Genomic DNA, 23,484 nt, shown 5'->3' with positions numbered 1-23,484 from the left:
AGGCAATTGTTTTACCTTGGTGACTGTTGCTTATTGCTGACTGGCTGACAATGGGTTGGGAGGAGAGGAGGGGCTCTCTCAGGGTGGGGGGAGATGGTCGACTTCTGGATCGATCCTTACTTGGCTGGAAATTCCCAACTGCATACACACCCTGTAATCAAACAGACACACACACACACACACACACACACACACACACACACACACACACACACACACACCCTGTGAGACATAGGAGACCTGCATAAAAGACATAAGCATACAAAAGAGTTTGGCAAATACAGTTTCAGGGGGCAACAATGTCAGCACAGAAGTTTAACACCAACACTTTAATTAAATACTTTTTTAATGTTAAAGTGATATTGCAGTAGAAGCATCCATATTAATTTACGTATTTCTGAGTGAAACAGAACAAGTTTGCAAGGCCTAGTTGCTAGATTAATTTGAATAAAATCACCTAAATGCGATTGGATGTTTACTAAGCAGACCTGCCTTAGCAAATATGGGAATGTGATAAGGAGTTGTAGTAATAAACATCCATGACCACTGTTGGCCTTCAGACACACCTCCCTCACTGGCCTCCATAGACCAGCAGGACCATTGTATGGGTGAAATGAAAAAATCTGACCTCAACGATATCCTATGCTATTAATTCTACAAGATGAAATCCACACACACCTCCTCTTGTTGCTCTTGTGCAGTTATGTATGATGGGCCCAGTTAATTGGTCCACCCAAATCATATTTTGACTGGATACATCTACGTAACCAAAAGGTTATTCTTTGTTTTGAATTCTCAACTGAGAGAATATAACCTATTTAGTGGAATCAAATGATAACATAAGACAAAAACTGGTGAACAAGAGAAGGTAATTTGCTAAATGTCAGCTTCAGTCTTGCAAAATTCCTCATTCGAGTAATGCCTGCTTTTAATTTGAGTACTGACAACAGCATCTTACTGTAACTGTCCTCATAATTTCCACATTTGGATGTACTTGTTGTGTATGTCTAAATGAATAGCTGTTCTAGAAGAGATAAGAATAAGTATGGCGTATTTTAATAGTATATCTACATTTCATAACAATCTTGAATGAACATTTCTAATAGAGTATTTTCAATTGTCTTATAAATTCCGTTTATACATATTCAAACTCCCAGAAAAGAATTTGTTGTGTTAGGTTGATGTAATGATAACACAAAAAGAATCCTAAGCAAAGTACCTAACCTAACCTAAGTATAAGCAAAGTACGACAAGCCAAGGTTATAATTTGTAGCATTATTGAGATACCAAAACAGCAATGTCCTGGGAACTTTTGGAATCATTCACAAGTTTCACACAATTTCATGATTTTTTTCAAAATATGATTTTTATTTTCCAATTTACACTCTGTATCTCCCGAGATACAGTGTCCATTTAGAGTATAAATTTATCATTTTCCCCTTTTTGTAATGTTCATGTGCCAACTTTTAAAACATTTTATGAACAATTAATTAGCTACTTTCTTTCATGTTTTGCATTCAAAGTTTTAAAAAAGTGAAAAAATGGAATGACAATAACATATTCACCAATGCTTAGAACGCTGGAAACAAATCCAATCTTTGAATAAAGAAAAAGTTATTAACATTTATGAACAAAACGTCTTATTCCTGTTTTTACCGTCTTCCCTGTGGTGCCCCTACATTAGCAGTATCCCCTCGGCAATGGAAGCTGAGGAAGCAGTTGCGAGCATTTTGACCAGTGACAATGCAAAGCCTCACTTTGCACTTCTGACACATGATGGAGGTCTACCTACGTATATGTAATTTTACACAAACTCATGTTTGTGTGTGTGAATATGAGTGTGTGTGTGTGTGTGTGTGTGTGTGTGAGAGAGAGAGAGTGGATATGTGTTTGTGTGTGTGAGAGTGGATATGTGTGTGTGACAGAGAGAGAGAGAGATAGAGAGAGGGGGGGTTCCTTCCCTCCACTCATTAGCAAACACACATCACTGTGTATTATTGCAGACAGACACATACAATATGCACAGCAAAACTAGATCAAATCAATCAATCTCAAATAACAATTTGCAGTACTCCTTGAATCATTACCTAAACATCTTTTCTCGTTTATTCTGGTTTGCTGCCTCCTCTGCCTCATCACTAGAGCTACTATCAAATAACACTGCTGCTGTTGCCATCCTCACACTGTCCATCTGTATACAGCTCATCTTCCTCATCTTCCTCACTGGTTCCCTCCTCTGAATCTGATGAACCATCAGGTGGCAAAACTACAGTCTTCACCTCGCTCTTTCTTGAACTGTAGAAACTGCTGACAGAAATCCCTGAAAACATGCGTACACTGGTGAATTAATCAATAATACACATTTAAGAGTAAAATAAAGAGTAAGCAATATTTCACACCTTTATATTATTGATTATCTGTAGAGTGTAGGCCTCAAAACATAAGTATATATGTGAGTGATTATCCCTGTTTCATATCCTTATCTGGGCAATGTATCCTCCAGGATACAGACATTCAGTGCCAATTATCAAAGTTGTGAAAATGTAATTCATTATTTTTCAACAAGAACATATAAAATCATTCTTAAAAAACTATATTTTCTCAAACAAAATCCCCCTAAAATATAATAAGCACGAAAATGTAACAACACTTATCACATGGCCAGTGTCTTTGTCCACATAGGCTGCCATCTTGGATTTTGATACAAATGCTAAGTATATTTTTGAATGTTGGCATGAAGTCACATGACCTGAGTACTTGACCCTTCCCCACTTCAGTGTTTCTCATGAAATAAAGTGAACCCACTTAATGCCCCTCCCCCCACAGCCTGTCAAATGACTGTATCCCCCAAGATACAGAAAGTGATTCTGCATGAGATGTAGAATTGATATTTGAGAGCACAACTTCATATATCTCTAGCTGATGTTTCTTCCTGCAGGAGAGGGGCAGAGCAACAAAAGTGTAGGCAGTTGATAACTGCTGTGTTGGTGTGTGTTAGAAAACCGAGCTCCTGTGAGTGAACGACGGAAGTCTGTTCCCATCTGATTTTTTCTCTGTTTATGCATAAATACACTCCTAATATTTAAATTAATTATAATAGTGTGATCATGTAAAATGAATGGCATTGTACATTATTTAACATAGTAGAAATAGTAATGTTTTTTAAATAGTATATATATTCTGATATATCCTACTTTGTAATCATCAGTATTTCATTGTATTTAAGATAAAGAATTTTGCATATTAACCAATGCCTTTATTTTCTTATTTCGATTTTTGTAGGGTTTTTAGAGGAAGCATAATCTAAAATTATATTTCGGAAATGACTTGACTGGATTATAAAATTCTGAGGTGGCAGTAAATGAGGAGCAGTTAAAGAGCTGAAAGAGCTGCAACTGCTAGGCTGAGCCAAATGATCTGGCTCACTGAAAATAGCAGGAACTCCTATAAGTAGTGTGTGTGTGTGTGTGTGGGGGGGTTCTGGTTCTGCTCTATAGTGTATCTGTTTCATTTCTGCCTATGTCTGAATACCAAGTGTGTGGGCTGGCGGATGATGGTGTGTGGGAGTTGTCAAATGTTCTCTGCAAATACCACTAGTTCCCAGCAAGGGTTTATCATTGAATAATACAATGAACCACATCTACTGCCTTGGCAGTTTAGTATACAACTTCAGTATTTCTACATTTTAATCCACAATCTAGTACAAAATGAGCAAAAAATACCTTGAATCAAAAACACTGGCTGATGCAAAACATAGAAGGATTTTTTTCACTGTAGTACACAGTGTGGCCTAATGGTTCTAACTGGAATCAATTAATTTCTACATAGTAGCACCGGCAGTTTGTTTTCCCTAGATGTAAGAAAAAATTGGTAGGGATATGTATTGTTACCCTTTTCAGCTCTGTGGTCCCTAACCGTTGTATGGGACTGCTGCTTGGCTTGTTGAGTGCTGGTAACTGGCAGTCCCAGCTAATTCCACAAGCAAAAACAATAGAGGAGGAGGAGTATTTTTTCCGAACTGGGGCTTTTATTTCAAATAACCATAGACTACTTGTAACTATCACCGCATACATTACCCATTAGGCTACCTTCTTAAAGGGACAAAATTATTATTTGGAGCCAAAATATTCCCATATATCCCTTTTTTTATCATCATTATTACTGGATATTTCAATGTATTCAAGATAAAGAATTGTGCATATTAACCAATGCCAATTCCGGCTGGGTGAGCATGTGAGCGAAGCGTACAGTAGTGTCCGTCTCAAATCCAATCCAATTCACTTTATTTATATAGCACATTTTAAAAAACATCAAAGTTTACCAGGCTTTGATGTCCTTAAGACACTCCAGCAACGGCTTCAGGGAGCTGCCATCATTTCTTTTAAGGGGTAGGTAAATTTGCGAGTCATCTGCATAAAGGTGGTAAGAGATGCCATGCTTTTTGAAAATCAGACCCAGAGGGAGAAGGTAAAGAAAAAAAAGAATGGGTCCGAGAATTTAACCTTGGGGGACTCCACATGATAGGGGGGCAATAAAGGATGCAGAGTCACCTAGACTGACTGAGAAACATCTCTCGGACAAATAAGACCTGAACCACTCTAAGACTGTACCCTTTATACCCAAACACTAGGCGAGAAAAAAATAGTTGTGTGGTCAACCGTGTCGAAAGCAGCAGTTAGATCTAAAAGCATAAGAAGGGCAGAGTAACGAGAGTCAGTAGCTAATAAAAGATCATTAAAAAATCTTAAAAGGGCAGACTGTGCTGTGAAAAGCTTTAAACCCAGATTGGAAGATCTCGAGAATGCCATGGAAATCTAAAAAGGACTGCAGTTGTAAGAGTACAACTTTCTCTAAAATCTTTGAAATGAATGGAAGCTGCGAGATTGGTCTAAAATTAGAGAAAACAGAAGAGTCCAAATTAGGTTTTGTAATCAGAGGTTCCACAACTGCTTGTTTAAAATTGGTACAAAGCCTGAGACAAGATTATGCTTAATGATCTTTTTGACTTCAGGTCCAATAGTCTCCCAGGCCTCTCTAAAGAGGCGAGGCAGGACAACATCAGTGGGACAGGATGCAGGTTTTAATTGGGTAACAATTCTTTCGAGAGAAGAGAGGGACACAGGCTCAAACTTGTGAAAAACAGAGCAAGGGACAGCTATGGAGGGGTCAAAAGCAGGGGGTGAGATGTTGGTTCTAATTATAACAATCTTGTCAACAAAGATTTGGAGACATTTTTCACAGACCTCTAAAGAAGCTTCAAGACAGGTCGATTAAGGAGTATTAAAATTAAAATCAATAGTTTTAAAAAGAACACAAGGTTTGTTCAAATTTTTGGAAATTGTATCAGAAAAATGTCTTTTCAGGTTTGACAATTTTCTGATATCTCCTCCAGCTTTCCTTCAGGATATCATCAGACACATGAAGCTCGTCTTTTTTATACTTGCGTTCTGCTTTCCTGCACTCCCGCCTAGCAGCATGAGTAATGTCATTTAGCCATGTTATCGGGCCATGGTACCATTGGCGGGAAACCCAGCGGTCGCCCAATTCAGCTGAAAAAACGTGGACCTGGCAACCATGGCTCAAGTATGAGCATCAAAACACACACAGGTCTGCGTCATATCTGCTCCTCTCCTAACGTCTGTCTCCTCCCCAAGCAGCATGATAACTCTGATAAACTACGCGTGGATCACCTCCGGCTCATCTCAGTCACAACGTGTGAAGACGTATTTTATGCTTTATAAATGGTTTTCATGGAAATACGGGACCGATCGCAACCCTATGAAGTCAGGGGCAGAGCCTGAGAAACACACAGATCAGTCACTGTGCTGCATGATTATAAATTGCTCACTGCTGGATCACATTATAAATTCACATAAACTGCTAGGATCACACTATGGATCATCTGTCTGACCTGCGCCGTCCCTCACGTCGGCTCATCCCGTATTAAAAACTTAGATGCAGTCTCCTCACTAAATAAATACACACATGATCTGTCTGTGTTTCCTTGCGTGTGACTGTGATTGTGTATGCACATGCATGTCAATGAGCAGAGCTGATTCCCAAGGATCGGGAAAAATACCTTGGACTTGCCTCAAGATATTGATTTGTTGCCAAACTAGCCCCACGGTTCGTCAAAAATATTATTGCTACTGTCTGGTCCGTGAAGTCAAAAAGGTTGGGAACCCCTGCCTTAGGAAATAAAGGTCTCTGCTGTTTGGGAGACTTATACATAGATGGTCTCTTTGCCAGTTTTAATCAATTAAGCTCAGCTTTTGACTTAAACAGTTCAGACTTTATCCATTATTTCCAGCTTCGTGATTTTGCGAGGACTCATTCACCCCACTTTCCTCAGACTCCACCTCCAAGTGTTATAGATCTAGCCTCCTCAAGGGCCATGTTTCCTACTTTTACAACCTCCTATCTACCTTTACAACCTCCTATCTCCAACTGATGAGTCTGTTGTGAATAAGTTTAAAGTGCACTGAGAAACCAAACTGCAAATTAACGATTAATGATGATTTCTGGGAAAAGGCGCCGAGTTTATTATTCATTATTTTATTATTTTAGGACCCCCATTAGCTATGCCCTCAAGCACAGCTAGTCTTCCTATCTTTCATAGACTCCACTGATATGATGAAGGATGTAGTAGATGCTCGCATGTTTTAGTCATGCCACAAATGATCCGGTTACTGGCAATCTTTTTTTAAGACGATCTCCGACATCTTAGGTTTAAATATCCATCCATCCCCTTACATAGCTATCTTTGGTAGACCTTTGGACGAACTCGTTACCACAACCAGCCAAGATAACATTAATGCATCTTTAATTGCCCGCAGGAAAATAAACACCTAAAAAAATACCTACACTGGGCCTGCCTGTCTGTACCTGTCCGCCATATATGCAGCCAGCCCCGGGACAAGACTCCCTTGACTTAGGGTGGCGGAAATTCTTGGGTGGGTGGATATCCACCCTCGTATCAGGTTTACTGATTTGAACCCCCCCAAGATATTACTAAGTCCAATATAACGGCCTAGACGTGAGCTGCTACTAGCTTTTCTTTTCTATAATTTATGTTCAGCAATATATATAACTACGGTTATTACTTGTAACATTCTTTCTATTATGATATTACACTTTTAGAAATTTTATTTATTCACCTATTTAACTATTTCTTTATTGGCTACGATGTCACTTATCCATTCTTTGTGTCAGTGGGTTGAGATGGGTTGGGTTGAGATGGAATTCGATTAGATTTAGATTAGATTAGATGAAAAGGGATATGGGATTAAGAATGTTTGTAAAAAAGGAAAAACGGATTGCATTTAATCTGTAATGTATACCATGGACTTGCTTAAAAAAACAGATTTTTAAAAAAAGGAAGATTTGAGTAATCTTTTTTTTTAAGACTGGATGGATGTACAAAAACTCATGAAATATTACACCCATGTTTGGGTATATTTCAGATGATATCCAATCCAAATCAGTCAGGCTCGAGTATGGCACATTAGCTGTAAACTGTACCTTATTGGCATTTTTTAGGTGCTAGTGTACTCATTTTTTCCCCTCTGGCTTGGGTGTTGTAAAGCAGCTTGAGGGCAGCCCCTAAAAAATGTGGAAGTTAGTAAATGGACTGTATAATTTAACGTAGATTTATGACTTTTGGTAGGAAGATTCAACACTTCCAGGCTTTAAAAAAAGCACCTTGGAACTAAAGTCCAGCAGGATGCCTGCCCCTTTAAATTGTCTGAGAAATATTTGACCTGTACATTTTTCATTTACTGATGTTGTACTTTAATAAACTCCTCCTAAATAGTTAAACAGAGAAATTTTGAATTTCGTAGGTAACATCTAAGAACCTAAGAATTGCTCAGCTGAATTAATAGGTTTTTGAGTTTTTATGGAACACTTTTGATGTGGCATGCCAGATAATTTAGTTTTAAACATGAAACAGAAAGCTGTAATTTCAGGCCTTAAGAGATCAACATACTTATAAATAATAATGATAATATTAATAATACATTTATAATAATTGTATGTATAAATATATTTATATATATCAACCAAAGTGCTTTACATGGATTCAAAGTTAAAAAAAAAACAAATGAAAATAACAAAAACATTTAACCCTCTATGGTACGCATCATGATGCCAAGATGAGTGCTTTTTTGTCATTAAATAGACCAAATAGACATAATCTGAAGAAATTTTGAAGAAAAACTTTTTGGGGGTACTTTTTGGGGTGCGTTGCCTTGAGGCAACACTGTACCATAATGGTAAGCAATGAAAAACAGTTATTGTTTCAAATTTGAACAAAATGTATTTAAAAACACATGGAAAATACTCAGTAGCCTCAACAGGTTACAATGCATGCCATTGGAATGCTTGTTTTCAATTTCATCAGTGTCTGTCAGTCTCCTGTGTATAAAGAAATATACAAAATATAAGCTTGTGCTCTGCAAAAAAGACTCAAAAAGTTCTCTGTAATTGTAAACTATAGCCTACAGTGTACAGTAATATGCTGAACTTTACTTTACTACATCAAATTTATCTAGGTTAAATTGTAGAGATAAAAAGAAAAGTATGATGACTGGTATGCTTTTGAACAGTATATATACCTAAATACACAATAGTAAAAGGTCATGGTGAATCCATAATGGTACGGTGTTGCCTCAAGGCAACATTTGCATTTTAACAAGTTTCCATTACTTAATTAGCAAATATAGTACATTAAACTATTAGAAATCAATCTTTACTCATCTATTATTGTGAATCAATTTTTTTCCAGACTGAAAAAAGCCAGGAAAAGACATTTTCAGACCATTTTTGTGGAGAGAAATGGCTGTTCAGTAATGTCGATGAACGGAATGAAAATGCTAGCTGTACAACCATCTTCTTTTTGACCTTGGGGATACTCAGAAGACCAGTCCCCTGTAAAAATGATCATAGAGAAAGAACCAAACAACCATCATATCTGTCATATGCCTATAAGCATAGGACTCAGAGAAAGTGATATAAATGTTGAGATCTTTCTGACAGGTAAAATCGCAACCACTGAAGCACCTGTCAGAAGGTCGGAGGTTCGATCCCCAGCTCCCTCAGGCTACATGTCGAAGCTTAGCCAATGGTTACGAATGTGATATCTGATTGACAGTTGGGAACTTTACGTAGCAGCCCCTGCCATCAGTGTATAAATGTGTGTGTGTGAATGGGTGAATGTTATATGTAGGGTAAAGCAGCTTTGAGTGGTCGCAAAGACTAGAAAAGCGCTAAATAAGTACGGTCCATTTACCATTTACCATATCACACTTTGTACATTTTCCTTTTTGTTTTCCTTGTATATCAACTCAACAGAACATATAGAAAACATGACTCACTTCAAGTCTGAAATACAGTTACTTGAACAGCATGTGTCAGTCATGTACACACAGTGGAAATATAGACATGAAACGGGTCATCAAAAACACAGCAAAAGAGACCATAACATAATAAGACAAGACAATGACATTAATAAAGATAATATAAATAATATAAAAATGCCTGTCTGCTGAACCTTTCTTTGAAGACTTAAACTTTATTCTTAAGAATGCCCTTACTTACGTGGTGTCAAGGGGGTTCAGGCCTCATCTAGCCCTTGGGTCCGGACCTTTTTGACACAACACAAGCCCCCAGATTGAGTCACAGAAACCAAAAAGCACCTGGCACTTTCAACAAACAACGATTGAGTATTTGTAACAAGCAGAGACACCATTGGAAACACATTAAACATTAAGAACAACAGGGACAGGATAGAAACAGCGACAGAGAGATGGCGTGCCATGACAACCTGTGCCATCAAGACCTTTCCAACATACCCATATACAGCCAATATCTCAAGGCTTATGAGTTTTCATGGAATTCAGCTGGAAATCGATTTTCGATTCAAAACGATTCTCGGTTCAAAATTGATTTTTTAATTAGTACATGCTTCAGGATCTACTGCAGTCCTCTGTGAGCTTATAAAGGCTGTGCCGCAAATAATGGCATGAAAACATAAGATTATATAATTTTCAGTTTTTGTAAAAGTTATCAACTGATTATACTAATAACACACAAAGGCAAATCTAAGACCAAAGGTAACATTTACATCAGGGGTTGACAATGAGAATAATTTGCCACTGGCACTCCAGGCCAGTAACTTTGGAAATTCACTGGCCCTGCAATCATTTGTTTTCTGTATTATTTTAATGTCAAACTTTGTTCCTCCTTTGAATCAATCTCATAATGTTTGAGTGGCTGACTTAGTTACCAGGTAAATGGCAATAGCAGCTCCCAGTAACCATCCACAGTAGACGTCAACAGGATGGTTTTTGAACTGGATGATCCTAGTTAACCCCGCCAGAATTGCCAGCATGACAAAAGAAAATACCAGGACAGGCTTCAGGAGCTTGGCCGAGTCTGTAAGCAACGTGTTGAAGTACATCTGAAACAAACAATTGCACATATGCCAATTATTATCTTTAAAGCTTATATAAAAACAGATATGTGATACCAATTACATTCACACATATGGTTAATTATTCTGATTTAGACATACAATCCTAGGTAAATTACACACAGCAAAAAGTGGCAACAATTGTCAACAACTTTTCTTCTGAATTTTGGGTGGCTTTATTAGCTACAAGTCACATTCTATAAATGAGTCAGAATATTAACAACTTACTGAGATGTAGACAGCAGCAAAGGCAGCCAGAGTTGCATGTTGGGAAGGGAAAGACTTCCTACAAAGAAAGAAATAAACAAAGACTGAGTGTTCCATCTGCTAATTTTCATGTTTAGACAGCTAAGGACAGAGCTGAATATTCATCAGGAACAGGGAAGTGACTTTCAAAGAAACTTGTACTTTGTAGTGTGTGTGTGTGTGTGTGTGTGTGTGTGTGATTCATTTTGTGTGTTGGTATCTGGTGGTAATCTTTAATTCATGCAATGTATGACAGCCAGTGAGGCCAACAACTTCAGACCTCTGATGTGTGTGTTACGCAAGTGTATCCTGATAATAAACTACGATTTTATATAGTACGCTGTTACTGCAGTGTCTTATGCACAATTCCTTCCATATTTGGAATTATGATTAATGAATGAATGAAGGAATTCAGGGATAATAACTGTTATTGTAACAGCAGGAGTAATTATAATTAATTAAATAATCTGTACAATGCACTGTAGTGTACAGAATATGCATTATGCTGGTCTAACAATTCAGAACCAATCTGGGATGCAGACCTCATGAAAGTCCAGGACACAAAAACCAGTTCGTAAGAAAAAGTTCTTAACTGAAAATTTTGGAGGTCAAACACAATGGTGCACTCAGCGAGGGCAACTAGCAACTAAAATGTTTCTCTTGGTAACAGCCATGCCATATTGTATTGTCTTTTGTTGCAATTGGGATGGAGTTAGTAGATGTTGGGTTCTGCATAAAATGTAATATCAAAGTTGAGAAGCACTTGAAAATATCTGACCAGAAGCTGTTCAATTTGGGGCACAATCAGAGTAGGTGGCCCAAAGTGGCCCCTGCTGATTTACACTTTGGACAGATTTGAGAGACAGATGGGTAAAAGGAGTGTAATTTGGTGCAGGAATAGTGAAGCCTGTGAAGTACTTTAAATTGTATTGGTAACTTTCCCAGGTTTCATCATCAGCTGACACGCCAAGGTCTTTTTTCCAGGCTTCCTTCAAATACTGTGTAGAAACAGGTTATCTGCTGTGAAAAGATCAACCAATTGAAAGACTAGTCTCTTTGAATCAGAGCTCTGGTTCATAAGAGTATAGAATTCAATGGGGGTCGTGATTGATTGCAAGCCATGAAGGGGTGGTGGGGGTAATTTTGCCTGGATAGGCATCCTGTCAATACATCAGTGCTCTAGAGTTTGCTGCCCAATGAAAGCACCATAAGTCAGGCAGACAGGTGGATTTGGGCTTAGTTACATGTTTTTTAGAGATACAATGCACTTTAAATCCCTGTACAAAAGGTAAAACAATAAAATTTAGTAATTTAAAAAAGGCTTTAAACAAGAATGACACACTCAAACTCCAAGTAAACGGCCATAAACTTATTCCAGTCTGGGGCTTGTGGCCGCGGCCATCACCAGAGTCTTTTTTTTCAGTAGTAGTAGTATTAGTAGAAGACGATAGGTTAGGTAACATTTTTCACAGGAATTCTGTGCATTAGAAGTAGGTCTTACCTGGAAATGTCTCTTTAAAGGGCAAATTCTGCTCTCCAAATCTCCACTGACTTTGCAATTTGATCTCTGCTGACTTTTGCAATGTTGTAATCTGTTCTGGCCTTGCTGCCAAACAATCAGACTATCTGTTTGTATGTTTTGGACCACCATTACCCGTTGCGTGCGGGACGACAGCAGTACTCCAATACACAGCTGCTGACCTCCTCCAACTACACATCCACCTCCCCGAGCCACCACCAGATTTGCATCTCTACCTCGACATCGCTCGACATGCCCGTCGCAAACTCCAGACCAGTACAATCCATCTGGTCTTCAACTCGTCATCCCCCAAGAAACCTCGGATGGAAAGTTGACCACAGTGCCAGGTCAGCTAACATCAGCGTCAAACACGACCACAACAACGTCAACTTCAGATTATTCAACATCTGCTCACTTACAAGCAAGGGTCCTCTCCTCCAAGATCTCCTGCATGATCGTAAGTTTGACTTTTTGTGTTTGACTGAAACGTGGCAACAACTTCATGACTTTTCTCAGCTGAATGAATCTACTCCTCCTGGCTTTGTTTACATTTGTCAACCCCGTGCATCTGGCAGAGGGGGAGGCCTCGTGATAATCTTCCGCGATAAGTGGAAAGTCTCGCCTGTGTCCGTGCCTTTTCCCATCTCATTTGAATCTATTACCCTACAACTAAATGGACCTACCCCTACTATAGTTGCCACTGTTTATCGTCCACCTAAGCCCAATAATGACTTTTTAAATTAATTTGCTGCTTTTCTTACCCATCTATGTTCACTCTCCCCTAACATAATATTGCTGGGAGTTTTTAATATACATATGGATAATATCAACAATGTTTCTCACAAGGGACTTCGAGTCTTGCCTGCATATTGATTTTCCCACTCACTCCAAAGGACATGTTCAGGACTTGATTTGCTATTCTGGTGTGACTCCTCTTGATTGTACTGAAGCTGACTTCCCCATTTCTGATCACATGTTGATATCTGTTAACATCAACCTAGCACATCCAAAACAAATCTGTCACGTGTAATTTCATTTCGCAACATCAAGGACATTCATTTAAATACTCTCTCCAGTGGTATTGACAGCCTCCCCATTATTAACTGCTTGTCCACCCCTGATGAACTGGTTTCTCATTACGATGATGATCTTCATAGTCTTTTGAATACCCTGGCTCCTTTGAAAACTGACTGTGTCTTTCACCTATTCTGCCCCATGGTTTACATCTGCAATACGCCAACTCAAAGCAAAAGGCCGTCGCGTGGAACGCCTTTGCAAGAAAGCTGGACTTTTTGTTCACAAGAAAATGTACAATGACCACATTCTTCTCTGTTAGTTTTAGAATAAATTTGACAATTTTATTACTTGTTTTTAAGTCGCTCCAGGGACTGGCTCCCTCTTACCTTACCTAAAAGCAGACCTTTTAACCCCCTATACCCCACCACAAGCACTCAGATCCTCTGAGCAGTCCTTGCTGGTCATCCCTCGGGCTAAGCGGAAACTACGGGTTAACTGCTCCTTTTCAGTTGTTGGCCCCGACCTGTGGAACTCATTGCCTCCTCGTTAAAAAGTGCAGACTCAATACATTCATTCATAGCTCAGCTCAAAGTCCACCTTTTTTCCTTGGCCTTTGAAACTAAAAGCGTATGAAGGTGTTTGAAATTGTTTAAATTATTCATGAGTATTTCGTATGTATGGGTGTATATACGTATGTGTGTATGGATGTGTAATTGTATATTGTTGTGTGTTATATTCGTAATCTGCTATATCTCTTGCATTGTTTTATCTGCCACTATCTGTAAAGCACTTTGGTTCAGCTTACGTTTTAAAATGTGCTATACAAATAAATTTGTCTAGACTGACTTGATTAATCACCTCTGCTCATCCCCAGCAGCACCTCCATTCTCGTTCACACCCTGGTTACATCCTGCATTGATTACTGCAATTCCCTTCCCCTTCGGACTCCCTCACAAGTCCCTCCATAAACTTCAACTGGTCCAGAACTCTGCTGCTCGCATCATCACCACAACCCCCTCCATTAATCACATCACACCTGTCCTTCAGCAGCTTCACTGGCTCCCGGTCAAACATCGCATCAATTTCAAGATCTGCTCCTCACTTTTAAGGCCATCCATAACCTCGCTCCTCTGTATCTCTCTGAACTCCTGCACATCAACACACCCACCCACACTCTCAGGCCTTCTTCTTCCGTTAACGTCACTGCATTGCTCGCCCGCCTGCCTATAAATGTATTATTATTATTATTGTTAAATTCACAGATTTTAAACCTCAGTCCTATCATGCTATTATGGGGAGCTAATGCCATTATGGTAGAACAAAAATGCAATACGCTTTGTGCCTTTGGAGGACGTTATCAGCTTCTCTGGAAAACCAGGGAGCTTGCTAAACTACACATCCTCAATCCAGGATGCCCGCCCCCTTTGATCGCCTGCAGCAATCAATGTCCTTGACTGGAAACGGGGAGTATTTCGCTCCAGTGTCTCTTTTCCTCTTGCTCTCCTTACACTTCGGTACAACGCAGGTGAGCACCATGATGCCCTGTTTTTGTTATGTTTGTAGATATAGTCGCTAGGACTCTAAGGGCGGAGTTCACTAAAGGATTGCGCAGCTTTTGTGCCCGCTTAACCTGTGCAAATGACATAAAAAGACTCCTCCTCATATTCCAAGCACAGGCAGAGGGTTGAAGGCACCCCACAGTGCGCTGCAGAGCAAACAGCGTCTGTGTGCTCCAGAGCCATTTGCAAGTATTGTAATGAGTCATGTTATGCATGACATTTGGGCCAAATTTGTCCCTTTTCCATGCAAAAGAGCAGTTGCTGGGAGCTGCGGCGCAGTATTATAAGGGCTGTCAGGCTCTGAGTTTTCAGTGATCATGACGACAGGTCAACCCCTTTGTGTGATCAGGAAATGTATTTGTCTGTAAAAACATAAAGCTGCATTACAGAGAGTAATACTAGTAAACATTATTTTAAATGATTTTATCAGTTCCAATAATATCGACTTTATGTTTTTCACAGAGACATTGCTGAAATATAGGGATGCCTGCCAGGTTTGTGAAGTATGCCCCCCAATGTATGATTGTTTTAGTCGGCCTAGATTAAATGGGTGTGGTGGAGGCTGAGCTGCAGTATTTCACAAAAAATCAAATGCTGCGCCATTAAGGTGAATGATGTCAGTAGATTGAGGCTCATGTTTTTAAAATTTGGTGTGTGACACCCCCCTCTTTGAAAATATCTATCATCCTCCTCTATCTTCATCTGGCTTTTTACCTGAATTCTCAGATTTTTTATCATCCATTGTTCTTCCTTTTAATGACTTTTAATTATTTCAGCTGGTGACTTTAATATCCATGTTGACGACCCTTGTGATTCATTTGCCAAAGAGTTTCTTCATACAGTTGATTAATTTGGTCTACAAAAGCATGTTCTTGGGCCTACACATAAGCATGGCCATATCTTGGATCTTGGATCTGGTCCTTACCTATGGTTGAACTATTGGCACTCTATTTATAACTGAACTGTTCATCTCAGATCAGTTATGTATTGTATTTTCTAGCACTGTTTCAGTCGAATTGGTTAACAAAACACCCTTGTGTTTCTAATGAAGAAACTGTTTTAACATTTTAATGAGTTTTACTGACAGCAATACTTTGTCAAATTCCTCAGAAATAGAGACACTAATAAGTGATTTTAACCTCTTTTGGACATCCACTTTAGACTATGTTGCACCTACATGCTTTTAAGACAAAAAATGTGCATAGTGTAGAGTTGGCACGCTGGATAAGTAGTGAGATATGTAAGCACAAAAGAGACTGTAAAAGGGTGGAATAGAGATGGAGGATGGCAAGGCTTCAAGTACATTATCAACAAATAAAAGTGTTGGGGTGCTGGTTTAGCTCAGTTGAGGGCGCCCCATATACAGAGGCTATAGTCCTCGACGCACTGATCGCAGGCCCAACTCCCGGTCTGCCGATCATTTGGTGCATGTCTTTCCCCACTCTCTGCACCCCACATTTCCTGTCTTACCTCAGCTGTCCTATCAAATAAAGGCAAAAAGCAAAAAAGCAAAAATCTAAAAAAAACAAATGAAAGTGTTTATATCTTTCAACGAACAGGTTAGGAATACAATCATTATTTTTTTCTGTTTTAATCCATACTAATGAGCAGCCCCAGAGCCCTTTTAACACTATTGACCCTCTTTTAAATCCTGTTTTAATTAAAAGTTTTTATCAGTGTGAGTCACATAGTGAGGAAAATATTTAACCTTTTTTTATGCCAAAATCAGTGACATACAATAATAAAAATGTGTGCTTACTGATTCTTTAGAGAATCAGGAGACAGCTGGTTTTATTTAACTAATAGAAAAGTTTTTGTGTCTATTGGCAAGTGCGTTTCCCCTCACTCCACAGTGAATTGTAGAGTCCCTCAGGGGTCAATAGTGTGACCAATTTTATTTTCTCTTTATATATTACCGCTCAGCCACTTTATTCAAGGACATAATATTTAATTTACTGCTATGCTGATGACGCACAGCTATATCTCCCAGTAAACCCTAGAACAACTCAAAAACCCCTAAAAGGTTGGCTTGCAGATATTAAGAAATGGATGTCCAGATAAGTTGCACCCTGTCATCCAGTCCTCCCTTGGCCCCCTAGTACAGTAATGTAAAACAAATGTCACAAACCTGGGTGTTGCCTTCAACAGCAACCTCACTTTTTAGTAACATACACTGTAAAACCCGATAAGTTAATGAAACTGATTACATCGAAAATTTTAAGAAACAGTAACTAAATTTTTTAAGTTAAAGAAGCACTCTTGATTAAGTAGCTTTTACTAGTAATTTTAAGTGACATTAACTTCAATTTTCTAAGTTAAAGAAACGTTTCTGATTAAGTACTTTTTAGTAGGTATTTTTGCTTTCACAGTTCAAATAGTCTAGCTAACTTAAATATTTTTATTACCTTTAAAATAAAATAATTAATCTCTCTGTACGGAATTGTTCACCTTATGTTTACTTAACTTTTTTAAGTTCAATGAAGCTGAACAAACTCCACTATAAATTCAAAACGTTGCTTAATTTCAACTCAAAATTAGATACTCAAATAATTTTTTGAAACCGATTACATAAATTCTATTAAGTAGCTTTAACTCAAAATCCCTAAGTACACATATTTTCAGTAAACATTAAAAAACACGTTAACACAGACAATTTAATTGCAAGTCACTGTTTTATTAAGTAACCATTAACCAAACAACTATATAAATTGTTTGGCATTGGTTGACTTCTAAATACCTCAAAAACAGTGCAAGGGCCTTGAGAAATGGCCGGATCACTGATTTACCACATAATAGCCTAATAAATGCAGAGATATCAAAGCATCTACCTCAGTATAGGCAGTATGGGCAGTATAGGAAAATATGGTTGACAACTCTCACGGTATACATTACATTGCCTAACCCTAATCACTTCCATTTAGTAGAAACACTTCAAACATCCAACTTTAAGTCAAACAGTGACATCAGAAACATAAATAACAGTATTTCAAAAATAGTGCAAGGGCTTAAGGAAATAGCCTGAGGAAAGTTTTTTTAACTATCACTTTTATGAGTGAACGACCGCATGATATATGTCATTTTATCAATACATATCATGATATGGAATTTTTTTTTATGGAAAATCAATTCAGAAACTGTTTATGGATAGAATAACCAGATGGGAAAGTCTGTGTTTGGTTAATTCAACAAATGAATACCTTACAAATTCCAGGTACTTCATCACACATTGATGCTAAAATCATGACAGTCAACAGTTCTGCTCATTGATTTACCACATGGCCCATAAAGATCTAATACACCTAGAAATATGAAAGAATGTATGGCAAAATGTTTCCATACTATTTTACACATCCATACAAACACTCCCTAAAATTCAAGTTGAACAGTAACATTTCAACTTTAAGTTGAAACATAATACTTTCAAAACACTAAGAACAAACAAACATTGCTCTATGGTATTCCCAAAATGACAGTAGTGCCTGTATATATGAAAAGTCTTTGAATTAAAGGTGCATCTTTATCAACTTGGTTTGTTCATAGAGTGAGATTACTCCACTGCCAAAAGGTCATTTTTAAGGTTTAACACTCTGGGCCTCAACTTCCCATCTTCCAGGCCCATCAAGACTTTCTGGGTGAAGTCAAAGGTATTGGCCAAGTCTTTTGGGTAACTTAGATGCAAGGCATTGATCAGTGCAAAAAGCATGACAAATGCGTCAGCCAATGTGGGGAATTCGTTAACTATGTTACCCTCAAGCACAACCGCAATCCTCTCTGGGAAGAAGTACATGGCATCTGTTGAATTGGCACTTATCAAGAGGAGCCCAACTGGTACGTCATCGATGTTTGGTTCATCAGACTGCGCCACCTAAAGACAAGAACAGAGAACTGTTACTCCGGATTGCCTAAGCTATCTCCAAAAATTGTTTGCTGAAAAATGCATCAGTGACATATCAGAAGACAGTCCAAGAGAACCGTCAAATACTATTAATCACATTCCATAACTGAAATTTGTTTCACAGGTGTCAATCAATATGAAATGTAAAATAAAACTGTTTATCTTTTAGGCCGAGTGTACATTGTGCTCACAATTGTGGTATTAACATCAACCTGACATTTGGTAATTTAACCATTGTTGGTTCAAGTGCAGCAATTTTAGCATTATGGAAGAAATTGTGGTCTGAGATTTGTTTGTTTTCCATCACAGTAGCAAGAAAATCCAGTTTACTGTATTTTGATGTAGTTATACATTTAACTAAATGAAAACTGGCATTTTTAAGTCTACAGCCTTTGTGACAACAGGAAGTCAGTGAGAATAGCTGCTTAACATTTTATATAATCTGCTGCTCAGAACTCATTCAAGTTATATATGATTTTGCCTTTTTAAATAACTGAAGCTTGGAACAGATCTTACGAAATTGTAGTACGAGTAGGAATGATTCAGACCCACATAATACCACCCAATATAGGGCTAGAATCAGTTATTGATTGATCAGAATGACCAATATCCCTGCAATATTGAAAATGATGATGACTTATTGTTTTGTGCATGTGCGTTTTAACTGATACACGCAACACATGACTCAACACCTCTCTAAAACAAAAAACTAAAACTGAACATTATAACATTAATGAGGGTAGGAATTATTACAGGACTGTATTAGACTGTTAGTTTTAGCGAGGTGTACCTCATAAACTGGCAACTGAATATATATTAACAATATCATCTCCCCTTACTACACTGATAATACATATGGTGTAAACAAGAGTTTATTTTCTACTGAGCACTGGTACTGCACAAATGAAAGCTCTCCCTTAAGTGTGTATTTTATAACATCAGGGGGAGCCCATTTTTTACTCTGAAAACTAAAGAGCTTAATTTCAAAGACATCCATAAATGGACATCATATTTAACACTTGTTGAAGTAAGGGGAGATGACATTCAACACTTGTTGAATACGATGATTAATATGTGACTCGTTTTCTGATTTGCATCCATTCTATACCCTAATGTGTATTTTGTGTATATCAGTATATATATCTATGTACGGTGTCCTTGTTACGGTTCCTCATTATTATTATTACAATAACTACAGTCCTTATGGTAATATTCAAAACTTGCAACTAGAACCTGAATGAGATCTGAGCAACAGAAGAGATACAAAGTTTGATGACTTATTCCTAACTGATACAATCAAGCTGTGATGACACCAGGACAGTTCATACTTTTACAAACTCAATTTTTAATTTATTCTAATTTTTAATTTAAAATAACAATGAAAATAATTTTCTTCCTGCATTAGAGCAACTGAAACAATGCAACTCTTTGACAAAAAAAAAAGATTAAATGTATTCCATGATCAACTGTCACATAACAAATTCCAAACAATTAATATGCTGACTTACGTCCCACAGCTTCAGATACCTGGAGTCATCCTCATGCAGATATGCAGGGAGAGCACGGAGGACAGCAGCACGTCTGACATTGATGTCAACTTGTTCCTTGTGTGTGAGAACATATTCTTGCGTCACTTTGGATGCTAAACAGAAAAGCCGCACAATACTATATATCACAAGAAAGGGCCCTCCCATGACTGAAGAAGATGAGAATTCTAACGAACATTGACACTGACATTGATCTTGTTCTATAACTGCTTGTCAAATTTGAGGAACAACATGCAGATCCTTATACTAGCAAAGCATATGCCAAGTTACATGTAAATCTGAGTAAACCTGTCCAAGTTATTACTGACACAGCCACACAAAAAAATGAAATAGGTGTACTAAGGAAAATATTTTCACCTGTGATTCGATTTGAAATCCAGGCCAGCGTTCCAGGATCTCTCCAACAGGTAGGTCATCATTGATGACCTCTTTGCGCTGCAGGGCAAAGGTAGTCTGCAACTTTGAAATCACGGGAAGGTTTTTGTCACTCATCTTAACTTTATCCACAATTTGGAGTCTCAATCGCTCGAGGCTTGCTCCATCTTCACTTCTTGGGAAATTAGGGAGGAAATTCACTTCTGCCCTCTTTGGTCTTTTGATTTTAGTGTGGGGAGCTTATTTGTCTGGGTTGTTTCTACTCCTCTTCCCAGGATTCACAGCTACCTCATGAAATCCTGCACGACTCAACTTAGTGTGGAAGTTCCCCATCTTAAACTTCAGACTATTTTTCCAACCATACCATCCTGTCGGAGATCCTGGCTCTTTTAGACAAGGATGCTCAGTGACAAGTGCTTCTGCTACCACGGAAACTTCCCTATCATTGGGGTATGCTTTGAAGCTATGCATTTTGGCTGCAAGGGTCTCAAGGATGTTGTGCTTTTGGCCCCTAGATAACTTGACAGTTTTCCCTGTTCTCTCATATGTAACATTTCCCTCACCGAGTATGAGTTCTACCTCATATGAAAAAGTGGGCACTGGAAAAACATCAGGCCATCTCTCAGCCCTGTCTGGAGTCATGGCATGGGGCAATATTATTGTGTCATCTGATGCTACTGAACTGGCATCACTCTCAGACCTTATAACTTTTAGTACGGACTTTTGCGGAAGCTCCTCAATGTCTACAAGGGAACATAACTGCCTGTCAAGTCTGGATCTTGGTAGTATAAGCTAAAGTCAAAGTCTAGCTTAATCTTTTCTTTTATAATGATTTTTAGCTCATCCACAGATTCTGGACGAGAAGATAAAGTCATCTTCCTGACAATGGTATGGACACGAAGTAGGAAGTTTTGAGCTGCCATTTCCTATTATTAAAAAGAAGAGAAGAAAGAGAATGGATTAATGAGGAAGATTTTGTTTGGGAATTTCCAGCACATTTTCAATTTTGGATGAAAAACGATTGGTGTTTGTTTGCAAAAAAACGAAACAATCAGTTAGTTCAGTTAGTCTTTCTAGACTTGTCATGGTGGTCACTAATGGCATATTGATTGTGAGATTAAACCAGTGCTCATTTTCTACACACTGCTCCATGAGACTGTATAGGTCCCATCTTCTAAAAACATTTTAATCCTGTAAGTCTCTTACCGAAATAAATCTTTTTTGTGTCAACATTAAATGCCCATCAATACTGTATGCTGTGAGACTTGCTGTGTCATTTAGTTCTGACAGCTGATGCACAGAGAAGTTGTCTGAGGATGTCAGCTCAAATGATCTTAAATGCTCACTGTACCAGCACTCGTAGTTTCTGCAAAGAAAGGAAACAGAGTTATTCACAAGCAGTATATGCTCAATCCTGCTGAATTTTGGAAGTCCTCCAGTCTGGCCTGCAGAAACAAACATTCCATTTGCATACTCTGTGCCACCTTTGATGTACTATATATGTTCTGGCTATCTGTCTTTGTCTCTATGAAGTCTTTTGCCACTTGAGGCAGTGTGGCAACTTGGACAGAGGTGACACTCGAGGCTTGTGTGTGGGGTCTGAAAAATAATGGCACACTGAAATGATACGCCATCATGTGCTGATGCCTGGTAGCGAGCGTTGTCAAGACATTCTTGAAATTGTGTGTATCATGTATCACCCTTTTGAAAAAGCGATGTTTTCCCTCGAACCTCATGGTCCATAGGTGAACAAGAGGCCAAAAACGCTTTGTCAGTTCTGGGTAGTGCTGAACATAATGATGCTTGGGTCGGAGCTTAAAGTCTGGAAAGACCGTTTGAAGACCCTGTCTGTGATCACTTATTTTAGTCTGCATGTACTGGATGGATTCCTCTGCGAAAGATGGAGACAACACCAGTTGCACAATGTCTTTAAGGTCCATCAGTATGGCCCATGCTTCATGTCCTTCAGGGACTTTACTTCTTACCATAAGTGGTAATAACCTCAGCAAAGTGGAATTTTCGTGCCGATTCCCGCCAATGCTTAGTTTAGCTGCAAAATTCTTTGGGATTGGTTGTGGTTTATCAAGCCTATCACAGTGCTGATATGGAAACGTGCGAATCTGTGTGTTAAGATATTCAAGAGTGAAGTACTTCAAACGAATCATCTCACGGATGCACAAGGGCAACTCAACTGGCACAATACCCTCAAACAGGTCATGAAGTATATCAGGTGGGAAACCAGTAATGGGATGAAAATGCTGCAATGCCTTGCTGAGAGCACACTCACCTGTAACACCAAAGTGAGTTGCATTTTCTCCTTGCACAACATTCTGCACATGAAGATCATGGCAGGCCCTTGTTCTCATGCTAAACTCTGCTTCAGAAACTTCACTAGTCTGTATCTGGTCTGCAATACAGCAACAGAATCTGCAGACATAGTGTGCTCGGAAAAACACTGCACAAAGCCTGCAAGACCATGGGCAGCCAAATTATCAGCTGCAACACACAACACAGTGCTCCTGATACACTGACCAACAGATTCAATGAAAATGCCATCCTGCTCAAGAGCGTGCAAGTCTTTCAACAAAGGTGAAAGAACACTTTGATAACCAAACCTCTGCAGATCAGGTACTTTGCGGTGCAGAGCTAGCTATATGACATGCAGGCTGGACCTACCTATACTTACTGCACAAAGCTCGAGGATCTTTCTAGATGTGGCTAAAGGATCTAGGAGCTAGTTCAATGTCATTCACATACAAAATCAATGACAATTTCAGCTCTCCTGCTTCTGAAAATAACTGATTTTCTTTGAAATATGTTCTATCTTCATGAGACATGTACATTTCTGGTGGTGA

At 38.6% G+C, this 23,484-nt stretch overlaps 1 protein-coding gene across 1 annotated transcript in view; it reads right to left on the bottom strand.

Moving 5' to 3' along the window:
• The window catches only part of LOC138611472 (phospholipid phosphatase-related protein type 4-like), a 128,669-nt gene that overhangs the window by 25,400 nt on the left and 79,785 nt on the right, over positions 1-23,484 (bottom strand). The window contains exons 5-7 of the mRNA XM_069684615.1: positions 10,700-10,757; positions 10,286-10,459; positions 16-151 (exon numbers count right to left, since the gene is read on the bottom strand). Coding sequence (XP_069540716.1) covers positions 16-151; positions 10,286-10,459; positions 10,700-10,757 — 368 coding nt within the window. The remainder of the gene's footprint in view (positions 1-15; positions 152-10,285; positions 10,460-10,699; positions 10,758-23,484) is intronic.

This window comes from Semicossyphus pulcher, unplaced genomic scaffold, assembly GCF_022749685.1.
Source record: "Semicossyphus pulcher isolate SPU_LCO1_2020_fin unplaced genomic scaffold, fSemPul1.0.p SCAF_7, whole genome shotgun sequence".
Classification (NCBI taxonomy): domain Eukaryota; kingdom Metazoa; phylum Chordata; class Actinopteri; order Labriformes; family Labridae; genus Semicossyphus; species Semicossyphus pulcher.
Note: the sequence above shows the minus strand (reverse complement) of the source record. Positions and strands in the feature narration are given on the sequence as shown.